Source organism: Amia ocellicauda, chromosome 15 (genome assembly GCF_036373705.1).
Source record: "Amia ocellicauda isolate fAmiCal2 chromosome 15, fAmiCal2.hap1, whole genome shotgun sequence".
Taxonomy (NCBI): Eukaryota; Metazoa; Chordata; class Actinopteri; order Amiiformes; family Amiidae; genus Amia; species Amia ocellicauda.
The window spans coordinates 12,593,290-12,612,575 of NC_089864.1; the positions used below are offsets into that span (position 1 = coordinate 12,593,290).

General features: G+C 37.3%; 2 protein-coding genes across 3 annotated transcripts; one reads left to right on the forward strand and one right to left on the reverse strand.

Moving 5' to 3' along the window:
- Window positions 1-290: 290 nt before the first annotated feature.
- gpr19 (G protein-coupled receptor 19) lies at window positions 291-9,497 on the forward strand. The gene is made up of 2 exons (XM_066724413.1): window positions 291-852; window positions 6,929-9,497. The coding sequence occupies exon 2, from the start codon at window positions 6,953-6,955 to the stop codon at window positions 8,204-8,206; it is 1,254 nt and encodes a 417-aa protein (XP_066580510.1). The 5' UTR covers window positions 291-852; window positions 6,929-6,952; the 3' UTR covers window positions 8,207-9,497.
- A 2,475-nt stretch (window positions 9,498-11,972) lies between these two features.
- On the reverse strand, window positions 11,973-18,677 carry crebl2 (cAMP responsive element binding protein-like 2). Of its 2 annotated transcripts, none has more exons than XM_066723925.1 (4): window positions 18,615-18,677; window positions 16,968-17,165; window positions 16,099-16,243; window positions 11,973-15,600 (listed from the first exon to the last, which is right to left on the reverse strand). In XM_066723925.1, coding segments are annotated over exons 2-4 (345 nt in total). In that variant the 5' UTR covers window positions 18,615-18,677; the 3' UTR covers window positions 11,973-15,598. The 2 variants fall into 2 exon arrangements, with proteins under 2 accessions (XP_066580022.1, XP_066580021.1); XM_066723924.1 differs by lacking the exon at window positions 18,615-18,677 and adding an exon at window positions 18,408-18,608.
- Between the last annotated feature and the right edge of the window lie 609 nt (window positions 18,678-19,286).

Consider the following 19,286-nt stretch of genomic DNA (forward strand, 5'->3'; position numbering starts at 1 on the left):
ATATATTATTTGACAGTATTTGGGGATGAAATCAGCAGTACATTGCAAGATCTTTCTCATTACATGAAGATGAATGGTTATAGGTGTGTTACTAACTTACAATCGGGACTTTGTGAAACATACACTTCAATAGACAGTGATTCTTGTAAACTCAGATATTCATGTGAGGTAAATCATAATTGTGTATTTAATAGTAAATGCTATTAAAAATATATATTTATATACGTATACTCAGCATTTACTTTTTTAATGAAACAGTAGTAGTAGTAGTAGTAGTGTTACAAGAACTGTTGAATGCAACGTGTATGAACTGCGTTGCTGTCCTTGGTCCTGAAAGCCTCCTGTGATGAACGACTGGATTTCGCTCATTCTCTCCTCCTGTGGGGGATGTGCGGATCAATGACTGTGATCAGCCAGACGCACCTCTGTCAATCTCAGGGTCCACTATTGCAAGTGGCCGTTACGAGCTATGCCTGTATCGCATTATCTAATTTGAATGTAGGCAAACTGTTGTGTCTGTCCTGCTTCAAGTAGACCAGCCTACAACGCGCGTCTTGAAGAGAGCTTGTCATTGATTACCCTGAAGGTGAGCTCAGTTTGATTTCTCCCCCCGGGCACATGACCCTGCTCTCACGTGACAGCGGCTATCGAGGGCATGCATTGATCAGCCAGCTCTCCAGCCTCGACATCTTGTTTCAGTCAGAGCAGCCTATTGCAGACACAGGGGCATCCGCAACCCGGAGTGCATGTCTGCTTTGGCACATCTGCATGGATTTGGGCAGCATGGGGTCTTCGCACTGGGGTTCCAAATAGCATCATCAACATGCTGTCACAATCGGAATAACAAAGGAGGTATGTTCTTTCTTTTTCTTTTTGTTTGACATGATCTTATCAAGAGTGAAACAATGAGTACGTAAGATTAAGAGAAAAACATATATAGCCTATATTTGGTATGTGCATTGCGCGTATATAAATACATAAACTTGTCTTATATGTAAGATAATTAAGCAGAAATAATATACAATCTAGTACGAGTACAACGTACTAGGGACATCTATTCATTAATAGGAAGAAAAACACTGTCAATACATTATACCTTATAAGCTGGAACATAACGGTTTTGATTTAGCCATATTACAGTTTTTGAATCTTTATGTTTTGTTACTGTCGTGGGCATTCACAATTCCCAAGGCTGGTGCTAACAGACACAATAGTGACTGCACGATAACATACATTTTCCCATTGAACAGGATATATATACTGCATACTTCTCTTGGAATTGGGATATCGCTTATGCTCTGCTTTCGCAATATTCATTGCATGCTGCTGAGGTTAGCAAACACCCCAGAGTTACTTGTAGGGTTTATATATTTTTATTTTATTCTTTTGCTTCTTTTGCTTAAGAAAAAAACACTACATTACGCTATCCAGACATGGTGTTGATTCCTTAATTTAAACATGCGCAAAATCTAGCCTATTTACTATTGTTTATGATGTCTCGTTTTGATTGGGAAATTAACCCATTTGTTGAACGGTGGTTAAACCCCAATGAGAGCAGTTCCTAGAGAAACCCCTTCATGTAACCATTCACTGCGCATGCGGTAAATCTCACTTCTTTGGGATGAAAGATCATTTTCTCATTTTGGTTAATAGACGAAAAATAAAACGTATATTTTCTAAGCTCATCGACAGGGCACCTGGTATAATATGTGTACTGGTTCTTTACCAAAGCTGATATCAAGCAAAGTAACATAAATCCAACACTTCAGAAATACAAAGGTCTTAACTTCAGTTGAAAACAGATAAATATTTCTTACGATGTCAGGATGCATTATTATTGCTACTATCCTAGTTGTTTTCGTTGTCATTGGGGATCCAACATTTAACCCATCGTTATATATAAATTGCTGGCCCTGTCTGAGAACATGCTCTATTTGAAAACTGATATAAATTTAATATATATTACATATTTTAATGTTTTTACACCCATAAACTTTAATGATAATACATGTTTACGTTAGCAAAAAATCTACTATGTAAATATGGAGTGCAAGTGTTTACTCCTGTTAAGTTGGATATTCTCAATAAAATGGTGCAAAACCGTGTTTTAAGAATTCCAGCAGAAATGTACTAATGTAATGCTGCTGGAATTGCTACCATATTCATGTTTTTTAGTTTATGAGTCATTTTTTCACAGTGTGTGAGAAAGGTGGCAGATTCAGATTAAAATTCTAAGAAACAGAGGGGCTCAGATAATAGTAGCAACAATAATGAACAGTGTTATGTATTGCACAAACTGAACTTCAAGACTGTTGTCACACATTTTCTCATGAAAAGCATCAATTATAATACCTTTAAGTTCAGTTGTCATTGATATCAGACACTGCTTTGTTTTTTTAAGTATGTGTAAAAGAAACAACAAGTGTGTGTGTTTAAATGTATGGCCCTCAGTGCAGCAGCTGAAAATACAATTGGAACCCATTCAGATCTTGAATTTAGAGGTCAAAGTGGTGAAGGAGATTTGGAACTGAAATTCTCAGTTTCTCAGTTCCAAACAGAGGTGAATTGGTTGGAAATAACTTCAGTTTCCATTTCTATACATGATATATTGCTGAATTATTAATGAAACCCAAACCTTGCTTTTAAAAGCTCACAGACTCCAAAATTCCTAAGTTGTTTACCTGCCACTTTTGTCATTATCAGTAGATTAGTTCAGATTGGGTTCATTCCAGATGTTTTTTCTTTACAATCAATATGAAAGCAGGTCTTGGTCAAGATTATGATTAGTCAGGACTGCACCTGAATTTTTATGAATATACTATAAGTTGCATTTCATTTTTCACTTTTATGCTTAGTACCTTTATTAATTGGTAAGTTAATGGAAGCAGTTCTCTTGAGTACTTTTAGCACTTGTTTAGGTGCACTTAATTGTTCACTTAATAGCCCATAAAATGAAAAAAGCCTGTACTAAAACCCATTTCATCTACAGATTTAGAGAAATTATACAGGAAATGGGGATCCCAATGTCAGCAAGTATAATACTACAGTAGTGGCTCACTACTCTTCACAAGATGCTAAGCTTCAGATTACCTTTACTGTGAGCCAAACGTTCATAATTTACAGGATATATAATTTAAAGTATATTGGATGGCACTGTTTTTCAGTTGTTCACATGTAAGAAAAACACCACAATTAATAGACTTACACAGTACTGGTTAGGACTTTCATGTTATGAATAATTGCACAGTTTTTACCACCATGTCATGGTATGTTTCTCCTGTCCACCTCTCAATGGTTGGAGCCCTTACTCCCTATTCATTTGATTTCTCCTCATTTTTATTTAGGCTGCTGATGGCCGATGAGATGCCAGAGTCAGAACCCTTTGGCTTGGCCATAACTCTGCCATGCTGTTGATATAGCTCTGAAATCATTAGTATCTCAGAGCAGCTGCTCTGCACACAGGTAGTACATATTCAGGAATACGAAGGGACTGTGCAAGGTTACCAAGGGAATACTGCGATGAAACCAGCAAAGTAAACATGTGCAAATAAAGTATAAACAGCTCCCACACTGTTACTCCTGTATTCCTCCATTAACCTCCCCTGTGAGGGGACATGCAGCCACTGGAGACAGGTTTTTGGCCTATGTTCCTCTGGGTGAAATTTGACTGTAGCTGAAATTATTTTATTTACTGCTACTGGGATTTAAAATACCCACTGCATGTTTGGCTACTATCATTGCTTAGATGTTAGAATCAGGTATAGCTTTCTTTTTTTTTTTTTTGCCTGCCCATGTTTTTTAAATATATTTTTAAAATCCTTATAAAGTACATGTACTGTATTTTAATTAAATTAATTATTTGTTTACTGTAATAATTTGCACTCATGAGCAGCTCCATATTTCTATTTTAGTGACAAATATGTATACCCGCCATGCTGTTTTATCTTACAGCAAATATAGATAAAAAATCCAACATTCACAAAATTCAGTAAAACCTCTACTAGCCTATTTTGTCAAACAGACAATGGCCTGGATTGGATATTAAGCATGTCAGGTTGTTTTTTTTCATGCAAAACAGTATGCTACAAGCCAGCACAGTGTTTTAGACTATTTTGTGTAACTGACTACTACATTATTTGTATGGTTATGCTTTTAATGAACATCATACACTTTATAAATTATAAATAAGCTGTTAACACTCAGTAATGAACACAGCACTTCTATATTATGAATATGCAATTTATTGTGAATAGAGGTTAATTACTGTCAGGATAAGGTTGTCCTCAACAAATTCCAGGTGATAAATATGTTATAAATGTTACTTGTAACTGTTTTACGTTAAAACAACATTAAGACCTGCAACACCAGTCTGATAGGAAAATCATTATTATTTTTCTCAACAATTAAAAAATCACATATATAAATGCTCATTCTAGGAGGAACAGTAACATAGTATGTTTATTTATTTGCACTGACTTTATTTAAGCTTAGCATATATAATTATTTTACTGTTTAATGAAGCATTATATTATATCAATTGATAGAAAGTGTTAAAGATCTTTGCTTTAATTTGAATTCAAGGCTACAGGTTAACACTTTTAATTATTTTTCTAATTGTACTTCATTAAAAGTGTGACCACATATGCTGTGTAAAATCAAATATAGTTTATTTTTAATCATGATAATATGTAATTTGGAAGCTGACAGAGTAAAATTATAAAAATCATGTATAATTATAAACATAATAATAAATAATAAGTGAGGTTCACGTAAAAATGTCATGTTTTTTGTTTTAATTGTTTTAATGTGTCAACTTATTCTTGGTTTTATTGTATTTAATTATTACCAAGGAATTCATGTGTAGCAGAGAGTTAATGTATAACGAACATTTTCCATCAGGTAATAACTCTCATTTGTCCCATAATTATTAAAATGTCTGTGTTAATAAATTTAGAATCTTAGAAAATATATGTAAAATATTTATAGCTGGGAAGAATTGGAAACTGGAATACATGTTTGCTGAGATTTTAAAACTAAGTGATTAGTGAAAGCTAAGAAAAAGAAATGTTATTAAAAAATACAATTTATTTTTAGGGAGGGGAAACTATTGCAAAACAAATCAAAACAAAACACTGAAGAACATAAACACAGCTGATGTGTGTGTTTCTTGTCATGGAAATGCTTTTCATGCCTTTCACAAAGGGACTGATAAATGGTGTGCATTTTGTAGAATGTACTTTTGCAATTAGGGACATAGTTTTCATGTATATATTTTCTCACACACTGTGCAACAGCCAGGCAGACTGGGACAGGTTCTGCTGAGCCAGTTCTTTCAAACGCCTTAACAGTGATTCAAAACGGAGCACAGATGTGGGTGCAGCACAAAGCAGTGAATCAACAATGTTGTCTAATGACCTCATGTAGATAGAGGATGTGCTGAATCACTGTTGGTGGTCTGTGAATGTCTGATGGAGGAAAGTGCAAAATCCACCACTTCTGTAACATTAGGAACACGCCAGTAAAACTGTCAATGGTAATAACTGTTAGTGATACAGTAATATGCAGTATTGTGGGAAGGTTCAAAACTCCTTTATAAACTCCCAGTGGTGTGAAATTATTGACAACACTTTCACTTTCAATATTTACTTATAACACAGTTGTGAATAATGGAGTGCAATCCATTTACAAACACATACATACATGTGAATATACAAGAGTAACATATACTGAGAGCTAAATACAGCACAAATTAACTGAAATGTTTATTTCAGTGGCAATGCATTAAATGATCTTCGCCATGGCGGATTTAATTGTTTATGAGATTTGGACCCAGACAAAAACGACAGTCTTGTGAATCACAGCTCTGTCTCTGTGGAGACACCCATCCTGATTTTTCCACAAAGTGTTCAGAAAGCATCCCTTTACCCTGAATTAGTGCAGGAAAACATGATGATTTAGGTAAAGACATACTCGTTTAAAATTAAAAGAGATTTGCTGGCACGTTCATTGCCAACCTTGAAAGTAGAGATCTGCCTGAATTTCTGTCTTCTCCAAATGTCTGAAGGTTTCTTTCTTTTTTTTTTCTTTGGTGTGTAAGTGTTAATTGATTCATTACTGTGAAGCGTTTTTATAATCCCCACAGGCTGATTTAGATGAATATCAAAGTTAATTTGAATGTGGTACAAACACACATTACCAGTTCTACCCAGATTACAGTGCTCCAGTGTGTGGAATCTTAATTTAAGTAATTTTGCCAAGACATAATGACAGCTGTTACAGCATTATCAGCCCATCACCAATGCCCACTGTATGACAAAGCTGTTACATTTACAAATCAACCATTAGCAGCATTACCCTTCAAAAGATAGAGTAACCAGAGCTCAGGGAAAATACTAGGTAATATAAAAAAGGAGGGGGCGGGGGACAATGCACAAAATCTCAGGAGAAAAAGATTAAGATATAACTGTCTGAAGCACAATTTCTTAGCTGTTAAGTTCCATGCTTACCGATGTGCTCAAAACATTGAACTGTTCACTGCATCTCCGTGTGGCATTCGGATGTCTTTTCATATCAAGTGGGGAATTAGAAAGCATAGGGATGAGGCAGTTGTGTTTATATTTAATGGCTCCCCTTATTTTCTCAAATTGGAGCTCTCTGTCAACACAGTAGCACATGTGTAGCGAAGCCTTTGTCAGCATTCCCTTTCTTGCCGCTTTTAATCACTGCAGGAACCATCATGAACTGAGAAAAAGTGTTCCAAAAGTGTAATAATCCATGCAATACATTTAAAACAAACTGACATGGTTTCACAAGATTCAAAATAATAAAATAATAATAATAATAATAATAATAATAATAATAATAATAATAATAATAATAATAATAAATAGAATACAGACCTGAAATGCTTTTTTTCATTCTTACACAGATCCTCTTTGAGAAGACAGGAACCATGGTGTACTCTGAATCAATGGACAATATCAAACCCTCTTCACATTCAACCCTGTTCACCTTCCTCCTGTTCCAGAACATCAGCCTCAGAGAGAACACCACCTTCCTGGCGGGCTTCTCCCCGGTAGATGGCATCAGAGAGGTGTCCCTCCACCAGAGGAACGAATCTGTGCCCACCTATGAGCTGAGCCCTGGGGAAATGGTGGCCACCAGTGTGGTCTTTGGCATGCTCTGGCTGGTGTCTGTCTTTGGGAATGCCTTGGTCTGCCTGGTGATTCACCGCAGCAGGAGAACTCAGTCCACTACCAACTACTTTGTGGTGTCCATGGCGTGTGCTGACCTGCTCCTCACCCTGCTCTGCACCCCCTTTGTCCTGCTCCAGGTAGCCTCCGGGCGCTGGATGCTGAGTGGAGTGATGTGCAAGGTGGTGAGATACGCCCAGTATCTGTCCCCTGGTGTCCAGATCTATGTCTTACTGTCAATTTGTATGGACAGGTTCTACACCATTGTTTACCCACTTAGCTTCAAAGTGTCCAGGGAGAAAGCCAAGAAGATGATCATAGCCTCTTGGGTCTTCGATGCTGCCTTTGTTTCCCCTTGTTTCTTTTTTTATGGCTCGGTACAGGACAAGCAATGCAATTTCTTCCTCCCAGACACCTGGGAGGGGATCGTCTATGGCGTTGTCCACCTTCTCCTTGGGTTTCTTGTTCCTTCCGTTCTCATTCTACTGTTCTACCAGAAGGTTGTCAAGTACATTTGGAGGATTGGCACAGACGGGCGGACTGTGAGGAGGACCATGAACATAGTGCCCAGGACTAAAGTTAAGACCATCAAGATGTTCTTGATGCTAAATTCAGTGTTTCTTTTATCCTGGCTACCCTTCTATGTGGCCCAATTGTGGCATCCTAGGGAAAGCAACTCAAGGCAAGGGGCTCTAGTATTCATGGCAATTACATGGATATCCTTCAGCTCCTCCGCCTCCAAGCCCACCCTGTACTCCATTTACAATGCCAACTTCCGACGCGGAATGAAGGAGACCTTCTGCATGTCATCCATGAAGTGCTACAGGAGCAATGCCTACACCATCACCACGAGCTCCAGGATGGCCAAAAAGAACTATGTTGGAATAGCAGAAATACCTGTCCCTGCAAAGACCATCACCAAAGACTCCATCTACGACACATTTGACAGGGAGGCGAAAGAGAAGAAGCTGGCCTGGCCCATCAATACGAACCCACCTAACACATTTGTTTAACTGCAATACAAATAAAAAGAATATGAATACGACAGTAACATGGCAAAATAAAGCTTTATCTGTTTTTGCACTGTCAAACGTTTCTATACAACAAACCTACTTGGGTCTTAAAAAATATTTTTGCTAAATGCATCGATGAACATTTTTCTTTTTATTTATTTATTTATTTATTTATTGATGCTTAACAGGGTTGATTGCTTCAGATGTCATGTTTTGTGTTGTTCTGTATTTTACCTGGTCATTTGTTTTCATTCAAGGATTACTTCTAAGCATATGTGCAAAGTATGCTGTTATATAACATATTTCATATACCTGTATTACAACTAAGATGCTAGGATTTTGATGGAGGGTTGCTCCTGTGTGGCACATGGATTGAGGTTGATTCATCCCAGTCCCATGTCCTAGTGAGATTTGGTTGGGTCTATTTGGCTCTGAGGGCCTAAGGGAAATAGTGCATGTGTCAGCCGGGCACTACTATAATGCGTCCCTGGAATATACACTTTGATCCTGGGTCTACCATGCAAAGCTAACCCTGCCATTGTCTTTTCACAAGCTGATGCCCAAGAGGGGAGTGCTTTCTCCTCTGCAATTGGAGTGCTGAGTAGCCAGTCAGCTTGAATACCATTTTAAGTTTCCATGTTAAAATAGTTACATTCATTTTTTATGTGGCAAGTAACATTCAGTCTCAAAGTACACTGTGCATTATAAACAAAGTACAAAATACTGTCTAATAGGTCACAGTTCCGCCAGAGTTTATATGTATATACTGACAATCATTGTAGACTCAGTACTCAGCCAATGCCAGACTTGAGCTGGGCCATTAAAAATATATATATATAAAAGGAATGGAGGGTTTTAATGGTCATAATGGTTGGATTCCACAAACATACATTTTTATAATTCTTTTCCACCCGTTTGTATGATCCTAGTACACTGTTATTTTGAATTGCTGTTTTTTAAATGTGTCTTTCAAATATGTGAGAACCATCTACTGTGTGCTCTGGCAAAACTAAGAAGCCTACCATATTGCATTATTGCAATAAATTGTAAGACTCCAGAAAGCCCAACCAATTTTCAGTAAACATGTTTCACTTAAGTTTACATGTGACCTAGTTTCAACCACCTGACCCATCAGCAGCAATTTACATGCAAATATGTTTAATTAATAATGACATTATTTCATCCTAGATACAGAGTTCTCCGATAACAATCCAGTTGTTATGAAGTGGAACATTCACAGTGTATTGGGGGTGTTGATTGTTATGTAACATTAAATAAAGGATATTTTATAATAAAATGTTGCCTTCTCAATTAATTAAATATGTTGTTATAAGGGAATTACAAATAGACGTAATATAGGTACTTACAAAACAGTGTTATTTACTCTAGCACATTTCAGTGCAGGGCATGTACATGTACTTTTACTGCAAAAACAGACATCAAAACAACTATTTTTTCAAATTCATTTTAAAGGCTGCAGCTGTGCAACTGAAAAAAGTTCAAAAGAAGTACAAAACAAATCAAAAGTCTTAATGTATTAATTGTATGTATTAAAGTGTATTTATATTTATTTATTCATTATTTGTTTAGCTCTAGCTACATTTTGCATTACAATTCAGTTTGAGGCTCACAATTACATTAGGCTTGGTCTCGGGCTGGGTTTTGATACCTAGTAAACATAGACCTCCATTAATGTTGGGGATGAGTTGGCACCATCTGGAATCTTCCTAAAGATGTCTGAATTGCTATATCGCTAGCTGAATGCATGGAAGTAAACTGGGTCTGCACTCGTCTATAGAGTTCTGCTGAGGATTAATGCTCATTGCACCTTATAAGCACATTATTGTACCACTATTGCAGTACAGACAAGGCAATTCAGGAGGTATTTTTAGTTGCAGCACACAAATAACAGGAAATAACAATCTACTGAGGAACAACAGGGAGAATCCGAAAATCACCCCGAACGTGCAGAATAGGAAACCCAACGAGATTAAAGGGAAATAGCAGGAAATTGCAGATATGAGCCAATGATGAAAACACAAGTAAGATACACTCACCTAAAGGATTATTAGGAACACCATACTAATACTGTGTTTGACCCCCTTTCGCCTTCAGAACTGCCTTAATTCTACGTGGCATTGATTCAACAAGGTGCTGAAAGCATTCTTTAGAAATGTTGGCCCATATTGATAGGATAGCATCTTGCAGTTGATGGAGATTTGTGGGATGCACATCCAAGGCACGAAGCTCCCGTTCCACCACATCCCAAAGATGCTCTATTGGGTTGAGATCTGGTGACTGTGGGGGCCAGTTTAGTACAGTGAACTCATTGTCATGTTCAAGAAACCAATTTGAAATGATTCGACCTTTGTGACATGGTGCATTATCCTGCTGGAAGTAGCCATCAGAGGATGGGTACATGGTGGTCATAAAGGGATGGACATGGTCAGAAACAATGCTCAGGTAGGCCGTGGCATTTAAACGATGCCCAATTGGCACTAAGGGGCCTAAAGTGTGCCAAGAAAACATCCCCCACACCATTACACCACCACCACCAGCCTGCACAGTGGTAACAAGGCATGATGGATCCTTGTTCTCATTCTGTTTACGCCAAATTCTGACTCTACCATCTGAATGTCTCAACAGAAATCGAGACTCATCAGACCAGGCAACATTTTTCCAGTCTTCAACTGTCCAATTTTGGTGAGCTTGTGCAAATTGTAGCCTCTTTTTCCTATTTGTAGTGGAGATGAGTGGTACCCGGTGGGGTCTTCTGCTGTTGTAGCCCATCCGCCTCAAGGTTGTACGTGTTGTGGCTTCACAAATGCTTTGCTGCATACCTTGGTTGTAACGAGTGGTTATTTCAGTCAAAGTTGCTCTTCTATCAGCTTGAATCAGTCGGCCCATTCTCCTCTGACCTCTAGCATCAACAAGGCATTTTCGCCCACAGGACTGCCGCATACTGGATGTTTTTCCCTTTTCACACCATTCTTTGTAAACCCTAGAAATGGTTGTGCGTGAAAATCCCAGTAACTGAGCAGATTGTGAAATACTCAGACCGGCCCGTCTGGCACCAACAACCATGCCACGCTCAAAATTGCTTAAATCACCTTTCTTTCCCATTCAGACATTCAGTTTGGAGTTCAGGAGATTGTCTAGACCAGGACCACACCCCTAAATGCATTGAAGCAACTGCCATGTGATTGGTTGGTTAGATAATTGCATTAATGAGAAATTGAACAGGTGTTCCTAATAATCCTTTAGGTGAGTGTATATATATATATATATATATATATATATATATATATATATATATTTTTTTTTTTTTTTTTTTTTTAAAAGGCCATTTGAAGTTCAGCAGATCACTCCATTTCATCACAACATTCCTAGGATTTTATGGAACCAATAAGAAGAACACGACTTTTTAGATTTAGATGTCTACAGCTCTGCATCAAGCTACTTTGGTTTATTTTGAAGTGGTCTGTGTATGACCATTTTTTTAGTGCAGTCATTATTTTGTTGGCACTGGACTATCTTTGTTGATGTCCTTTCTTGATTGTGTTTCACTGCACCACACAAGTCAAAGCCATCAACAAAGCTCCTGTGTTCAAATGTTGAAATTGAGTTTTTAAGGCAAATCACTCACAGATCACTCTCTACACTTCACTGTTCTCAATACCCATTCCCACAATCCTGGAAGATTAGCAGTGGTATTAGAAAATCATAATTAATCAATAACTCACGCAAACAAAGGCGACACAAATGGTAATGTCAAACCAGCTTTAATAGTATAAACTGACAGTTCTATTTAGTCTAAAGGAAAAATATATATTTGCACTTTTGAGCATTCAGATACATTTTACAATCATATAGCTTATTTTGTAAAAGTAAAAAATATAGCATTTGGACATCACAATATACTTTTAAATACTAACTCGTACAAAGCATTGTAAAAAATAAAATAAAATAAAAAATCAAGGACCAGCTAATTCATTAAAGAGAAGGTTATAGTGTTTCGCTTTATTTGCTCTGAAGTGCAAGATGGGTGATGGATGTGAAATCTCTGAACAGACCTTTGGACATGCACCAACAGCCTGCCCTCATCAACGGCCTTCTGTCATTCAGTTTGCTTTTAAATACTGTATTGCTATACAGTCCACCTTTACCAGTGACTGATTCATCTTTGTATTTTTTGTGCTGTGCAACATGTAAAATACAAAATTTGACACTGGTCAAGGAAATTAAATTCGAACTGTTACACATTCTGATTTAAATGTTCTTATGTTATGTATGTTTGTGTATAGATAGTACTCTTAGATTTCAATATTGTATTATTTCTTACACTGGAAGGTTTTTTCTGTGTTGTTTTTGGCCAGTGCTAATATGCTTTATTCTGTTCCTGTTCTCCAGTTTAAATATCCTAGTTCTCCAGGCAAGGGTTATCTTTTAAAAATCATTGTGAAATATTCCACCCTTGCACTGTAGAATAATTTAAATTCTCTCCCCCCTGCTGTCTTTTTTTTTTTTTCTTAAAGAGATTCTTCAGTGGTTTGTCCTTCCAGGAACCTTCTTGAGCCAATCGGAGATGTTCCAGGGTTTTTACCACATTTAGCTCAGCAGATGGGGAGAGATCTGGAGACTGCTTCTTTCTGCAGTGCATCTCAGAGCAAGACGCAAACACTTCTCTAAGTTGTCCAAATATCAGACAACAATCCCAGGTAGCCTAACATTGGTCAGATACATTCAGAAGGGATTGTGGATCAAAACAGTTTTCATTGAGAATGCAAGTCAGGGGAGAATATGTTGTACCTGCTGGCAAACTGCATGAGCAGGACTAAACTGCCCTCAGAGGTGGAAATAAAACCACTCAACATAAATACTTAAAATTTTGAAAGTGCTTAAACATTACACAAAAATAGACACATTTTAAATCCAACAAACAAGACCTCATTTCGGTTCAACACGTCCCCACCCCTTCCTCCCTGGAATCATGATTTCAAATTTTCAATCATATTATTAAAACATTTTAAACATCAAAAGGTGCACAGCTGTTTTGGGTTAATTTCTTAGAGAGTTTACTGGAATTATCTAGGGCTACTTACGCAAATATGAGAATTTTTCCAAGCTCCCTTCTCTAAAAACATCTCTCCCTTGAAAAGGGTGACTTAGTCAGAGATTTTGGTTTTCAAGCTTTTCTTACATGTGCATTGTGGCCTTAACAATCAAGTTTCATTCTTTGAAAGATCTACAAACTGAGGCCTAGCTGCTGATGCTTTTCGGACAAAGAACTAATTTCTATCGGTTTTTCTCACACAATTTGGTAATAAGACACCTACTACACAACAATCAGTCTCAGTAGTTATCGAATTATGTTTTTCATGGTTTTATTTTAGAAGTTTTTTTTCCACTGCTTTAAATCCAATATTTTGCATCAATCTGCCTGAATACCTATGCCTCAGTACATATTTTATGTTATATGTTATATTATATGTTATAGACTACTTAAACATTATACCACTAATCTTGCACCTTAGATCACAAGCATGTTACAATCAGGACAGATTAAACACATTTTTATCGACTGACATTTTTATGCACTTTAGCTTTTTAAAAGGATTTGTCTTTTATATGACTAGGTACAGAATAATCAAGACACAACTGATTTGTGGTTAAATATGCACACTGATGTGCAGGACATTCAAAAGTTTGTATGGGAAAATACTAATGACACAAAAGAAACTACAAAAATGAATGTCGGTCAAAGCAGGTAGCTGCTGGTTTTACCAAAGTAATATTATGCCTAGTTTCCACTAGACACGTTGAGGTGGACTCCTGCTTTCGAAACATCTTGGAATAGAACCAGAATGACACAGGGACAAACAACTGGCAGTCCACTAAGTACATAATCTTTACAGGGACAAATCAAAACTCAGCTTTTTATTTATGTTTTGGGCCACAGAACGTAAAATGTCCCTCATGGTTTTATTGGTATTTGAGGAATAAAATATTTAGGGCAGAAGTGCAACAAAAATATATATAGTTTTTGATGAAATTGATGACAAAAATTACTTATTTTATTACTACTACTTCCAAAATATTCCCCCTGACAGAAAGGATATAGTATAAAATGTCACCTTCAGTCATTGTAAGGGGCTGTACAATAGTCATTTTAATATGTCCGGCTATAAACGTCTTTGCAAATCCCAGTAAGGGTCATTTTAATTTCTGTAAAGGTTTTAGAAATATGGCACTAGCAGAACACTGTTTAAGATCAAAACCGATATCTGGGAGTCAGGAAAGAATATGCGGATCATTCATAAAAAGGGGAAATTTAAATAGATTAAATAATTTTCTTATGTCTTACAGACCAAAATCAAACACTTAGGAGATAAGAGTGGTACATGTTGCTGAACTTTCACTGTTTATACCATTAATTACCCAACAGCTATAGACATAAAAAGTGCCTGCAGTATTGTATTGTATTGTATTACAATAAGTGGGAGGCTCTCATGCTTTGTAGTTTTTCTTGCTTTTCTAACTACACCAAATAGCAGGAACAAATATTCTCTATGCTACAAATCTGGATTGAATACTACTCAATTACATATTCTAAAGCAGTTTTGGGTGTTTTTGGCCCACAGATGTAACTAGAGAAAGCAGGTGTTTTGTTTCTTTACTTCATGGGGTCTAAAAGAGTTACATATTTTCAAATGTTTTTCAATTCACAACAGTGAGGATCATTTACAATCCTCTGTAACAGACCATATTTAACCAAGCAGTAGAACTGATTTGCAGTAGGATGGTTTTGACATTTGTATTGTATTGTAAGTAACTTAATACTGGAAAGATGCACCGAACAGTCTAAGCAATAGCTCTGGACACTGAAGTAAAACTGCAGCTCTGCAGCCGTGGATCATTCAGATACTATTGTAGAGGATCCTCATTTCTCATATGTATTTACAGGGAAATGGGATGGGGAGTTTGTGCATTTACTGTCAGTAATCAGATGCCAAAGCAGTTATTTGAAATAAAATGCGTGTCAAATTTCGGAGAACAAAATACAGTAAAAGATTTCCGTTGATTCCCAGGTCAACTCAGATAAAAAATAAATCTTCCATCTCTTAAAGGAACATAGTCCCCATTCAATGCTTACCTGTATAAGTAAGCAAAGTCAATATCAATGTATTGTACTCACACCCCCTTTACAGCCGGACAAATTCTAAAGGGCTTTGCGTTCAGCATTCAGGTCTTATATACAATCCTCACTAACCAATCACTAATATAAACATTTCCTCCATTTGTAATACATGTTCTATCATTTGGAAGCTGTATACACACGGGTTGGCTGCTGCAGAATTGTCCAATTAGTTCGGATTCAAGACAGATTCTTCACTCTGCACAAACAAACAAATACAACGTCATAAGACATACTTTAAACAGGGTAATAGGAGGAGGGGAGGGGAAACATTCTACCAATTATTGTCTCTCACATTCTGTAAGAATCCAACCTACTTTCACACCATTGTTTAAATAATGTAACACAGCAGAAGCTATCAATGTACATCTGTCCGTCTATCATTTCCTATATTGTACCCATCCTTCGTCTTCTTCACATTACCATAAAACTAAATAATATGTTTGATATTCCTCCCCAAAACTGAACTGATGATGATTATTATTGTGTTGGGTAACAAAATAGGAGATAGTCATGTTGTTGGTTTTGTTTTAAGGACATGTATTAATTAATCCATTGTAAATATCAGCTTCAGCCAGGACAGGGTCATGGTGAGCCAAGCCTAACACGGCAGGGCTCAGGGAGCAAAGCAGGGTACAGGGTGCTATGCGAACGGTATATTAAGCACTGGTAAAAATCAAATCTTAAAGTGACTTACATTGACTGTTGCTGTTTGTGTTATTCTTGCTGTTCTTGGATATCTTGCTAGTACTCTGTGACATCTTATGTTCATCTCCAGTCAGAAGAGCCTTAATTTCTGAAGGAATCTTTCCCTGATCCATTGCTGAGCACCACTGCTTGTACTGAAATAAAACACAGAAAGCTGGCATGATGCATGTGTTAGCAGATCAACACTGAATGGGGTTGTATGTACCTTTGTGCTTGCAGTTCACGTGTGGCAGTGATTGCTATACCATTATAAACTGATTCAAAAGATCACTTTGCAAAACTGGAAATTCGCACATAATTTGTATTATAGCAGAAATAATTATGTTATTGTGAACTTAAAGTGTTACAATGTTTCACTGACAACCCTAGAATTGTATGGAGGCTTTCAAAACCTAATGTAACTTGCTTGACCCTGAGAAAGACTGATTGAATTGCAAGCCTTTTAACTGCAATGGGTTACTCCTTGATTTAGTGAATGAAAAAGTTATTGTGCACAGAATTTCATTAGTGCAATAACCTTGTTCTGCAAATGCATCAAAACCACAATGTATTTGTTCTGCATCAGATACATGACTGTTGCATCACAAGAGGAAAACCTTTCTTGTGCAGTAGTCACGATATAGCCTTGTTCCATCTCTGTTTCTGTTTAATTAAATTAAAAAATCACTGTCCTTAAAAAAAAAGGCACTTTACTCTAATTCCCTTTTTGTTCTGCCTGCTCATACACTGGAAAGGACTGCATATAAGCATGCATACACAGGTGCTGCCTTATCCTCTACCTACTGACTAAAGCACAGCCTTGTCATATAGGTCTGCTCACACATAAACCTCTTGCAATGTAATACGTCAATGGCCTACCATCTCCAGCTCCTCCCGCAGTGCACAGATGGCTCTTTCCTTGCTGGACACCAGCTCCTCCAGGTACTGATACCTCAGCTTCTTCCTGGCCCGACACTCCCGCGCACTCTGACGGCTGCGTTCCAGCTTGGCCTTCAAGTCAATCTTGGCTGGTTTACGACCTCGTTTCCCTGGCTTCTTTACTTTGCCACCCACCATCTGCAAGAGAGGAGATCACTGTGGCCTCAATTCATGGTATTCTTGTAGTATTTGGCACGGTTTATCCAACTGGGGTGGGAGGTACTACTGAATCACACTGGACTGCACTTATTAGATTTACATTGCTATATTTTAACACCCAGGAATAAAAACAATGAGCTGCATGTTGTTTACTGCTTGTTCATTTTGAAATTCGAATCAGGAATCTGAAGCTCTTCATTCAGGGCTTGTAAATCATCATTTTAAAATGTATTAGGCTATTTTTGATTGTCTGCCTTTTTAGTAATCAAAATGGAGTTTCTATTAGCTGATTGTTAGCCAGAACCCTAAACATTACCAGAATAGAAAGCTACATCAACTCTGCGCCTTTACACAGCCTTCTTACACAAAAAGGACAATTATTAACATTTGCTTAGGAATTGCACCTACTCAAGTATCATTCATCTTATCACTGGAGAGTATTAAGTTTGGTAACTAGACAAAAGCAAAACAGCTCTTGTTTGACAGCACTAAATCCCAACACTTTTGCAATTACAGAAAGAGGACCAATCACAAAGGTAATTTTACATTTAGAACACCTCTTTCATTTGCCCACCCCTCCTGTGAATTATTTCCCCCATGGCTTACTCCTGGATGTTTTCCTGAGATTAATGTCTAATTCTTGGATATTTTAACTATCCAGGGGCAGCTGCTGTTTTTGCTACGCACCACACCACATAGGGCTCACCTGACTTTCCTAGAGGGAATGAATGAAAAGACCTTTAAACAACACAGTGAAGATCTGTGCAGACAACATTTTGAAGGATGTCACCCATCACCCTTACAACCACATCTTTTTAATGTGGCTTCACCCACCCCCACAATCTCTATCCTAATCTAATTGTGAACGTTTTAAATAAGATGTGTTACAGTACTTACGTGTTCAAAGGAACATAAATAAAAGCACAAAAATGAACACAAACACCGTGCTTAAGACTGTGTATGCCTATAGGTGTACTAAAGAGATGCCTGTACAAGTGCTAAAGCTTTTTTAAGTTTCAGAAATAAGTGCGAAGCAGGCATCGCAGTTGCTTTTTGCCTCAATAAATTGCGTTTTTATTAGTGTACTACCGAATCAAAGTGTCTTTTGAAGGAGTATTGAAATGTCAGGATGCCTCCTTCATATAATGTACGTTTCAACTGAAATCGTCACAATCAAGAAATAAGATATCTGTCTGAAAATAGTAAAACTTAGCTACTTACCTTGCTGTCATCCATTTTGGACAGGCCAGGCTATTTAATACTCATGAACACAGTCAATGAAGACAAAACGATATATATTTTTAATTTAAACACAGGGTCTGACCAAACAGACTATCAACAGAGCCTGTACAATACAAATCACACGCCGATTCCCCAGAAAAAATACCAATATTCCTCCATAAAACAACCACCCTTCACATTGTTTACCTCTACTCGCCTGCTTCCTGAGTATTAAACCGAAGCAGCTGATCGCCCTGTTGAATGCTGGGAGTTGGTGTTCTTTACCCAGTGAGCCGCGTTTCCGTGTTACATTGACAAACTACATCACCCAGAGACCCATGCGGCGACAAACTCTCCACCACGTCCGGTTTCCGCATGGCTATTTAATGGGATTTGAAGTTCTGATAGTGAAATAGATTTTTTTTTAAAAGAGAGAGAGATATTTTAACAGTATACTTTGAATTAAGCGTGCGTGATTTAATCCTGTTTTCAGTCATGCACAATATTCAAAACAGAGAAATTGAATGTAATATGCAATGTCCCGATGTTGCATGTCTGCGTTGTTGTTTGCATCATAATCAGGTGGTTTGGGATTTTAGGTCAGTGGGTGGGTAGGCTGTGTGATGTTACCCAGCCTGGATCTTAGCAGTAGTCGTAGTAGTGAATTTGATCAAATACACTTTCTTAAGAAAACAAATGGGCATTGTGGGGCTTTAGACCTTAAATTATGCTTGTGTATTGTCTTAATTATTATTAAATTAACATTAAGTAGTAATAATATATATATATATATATATATATATATTGATAAGTGTTGTTGCCCTACTTCCCTCACATTTGGAAACTTGATCCCTTTGCTGCTGCAGGAGGAGCATGCAT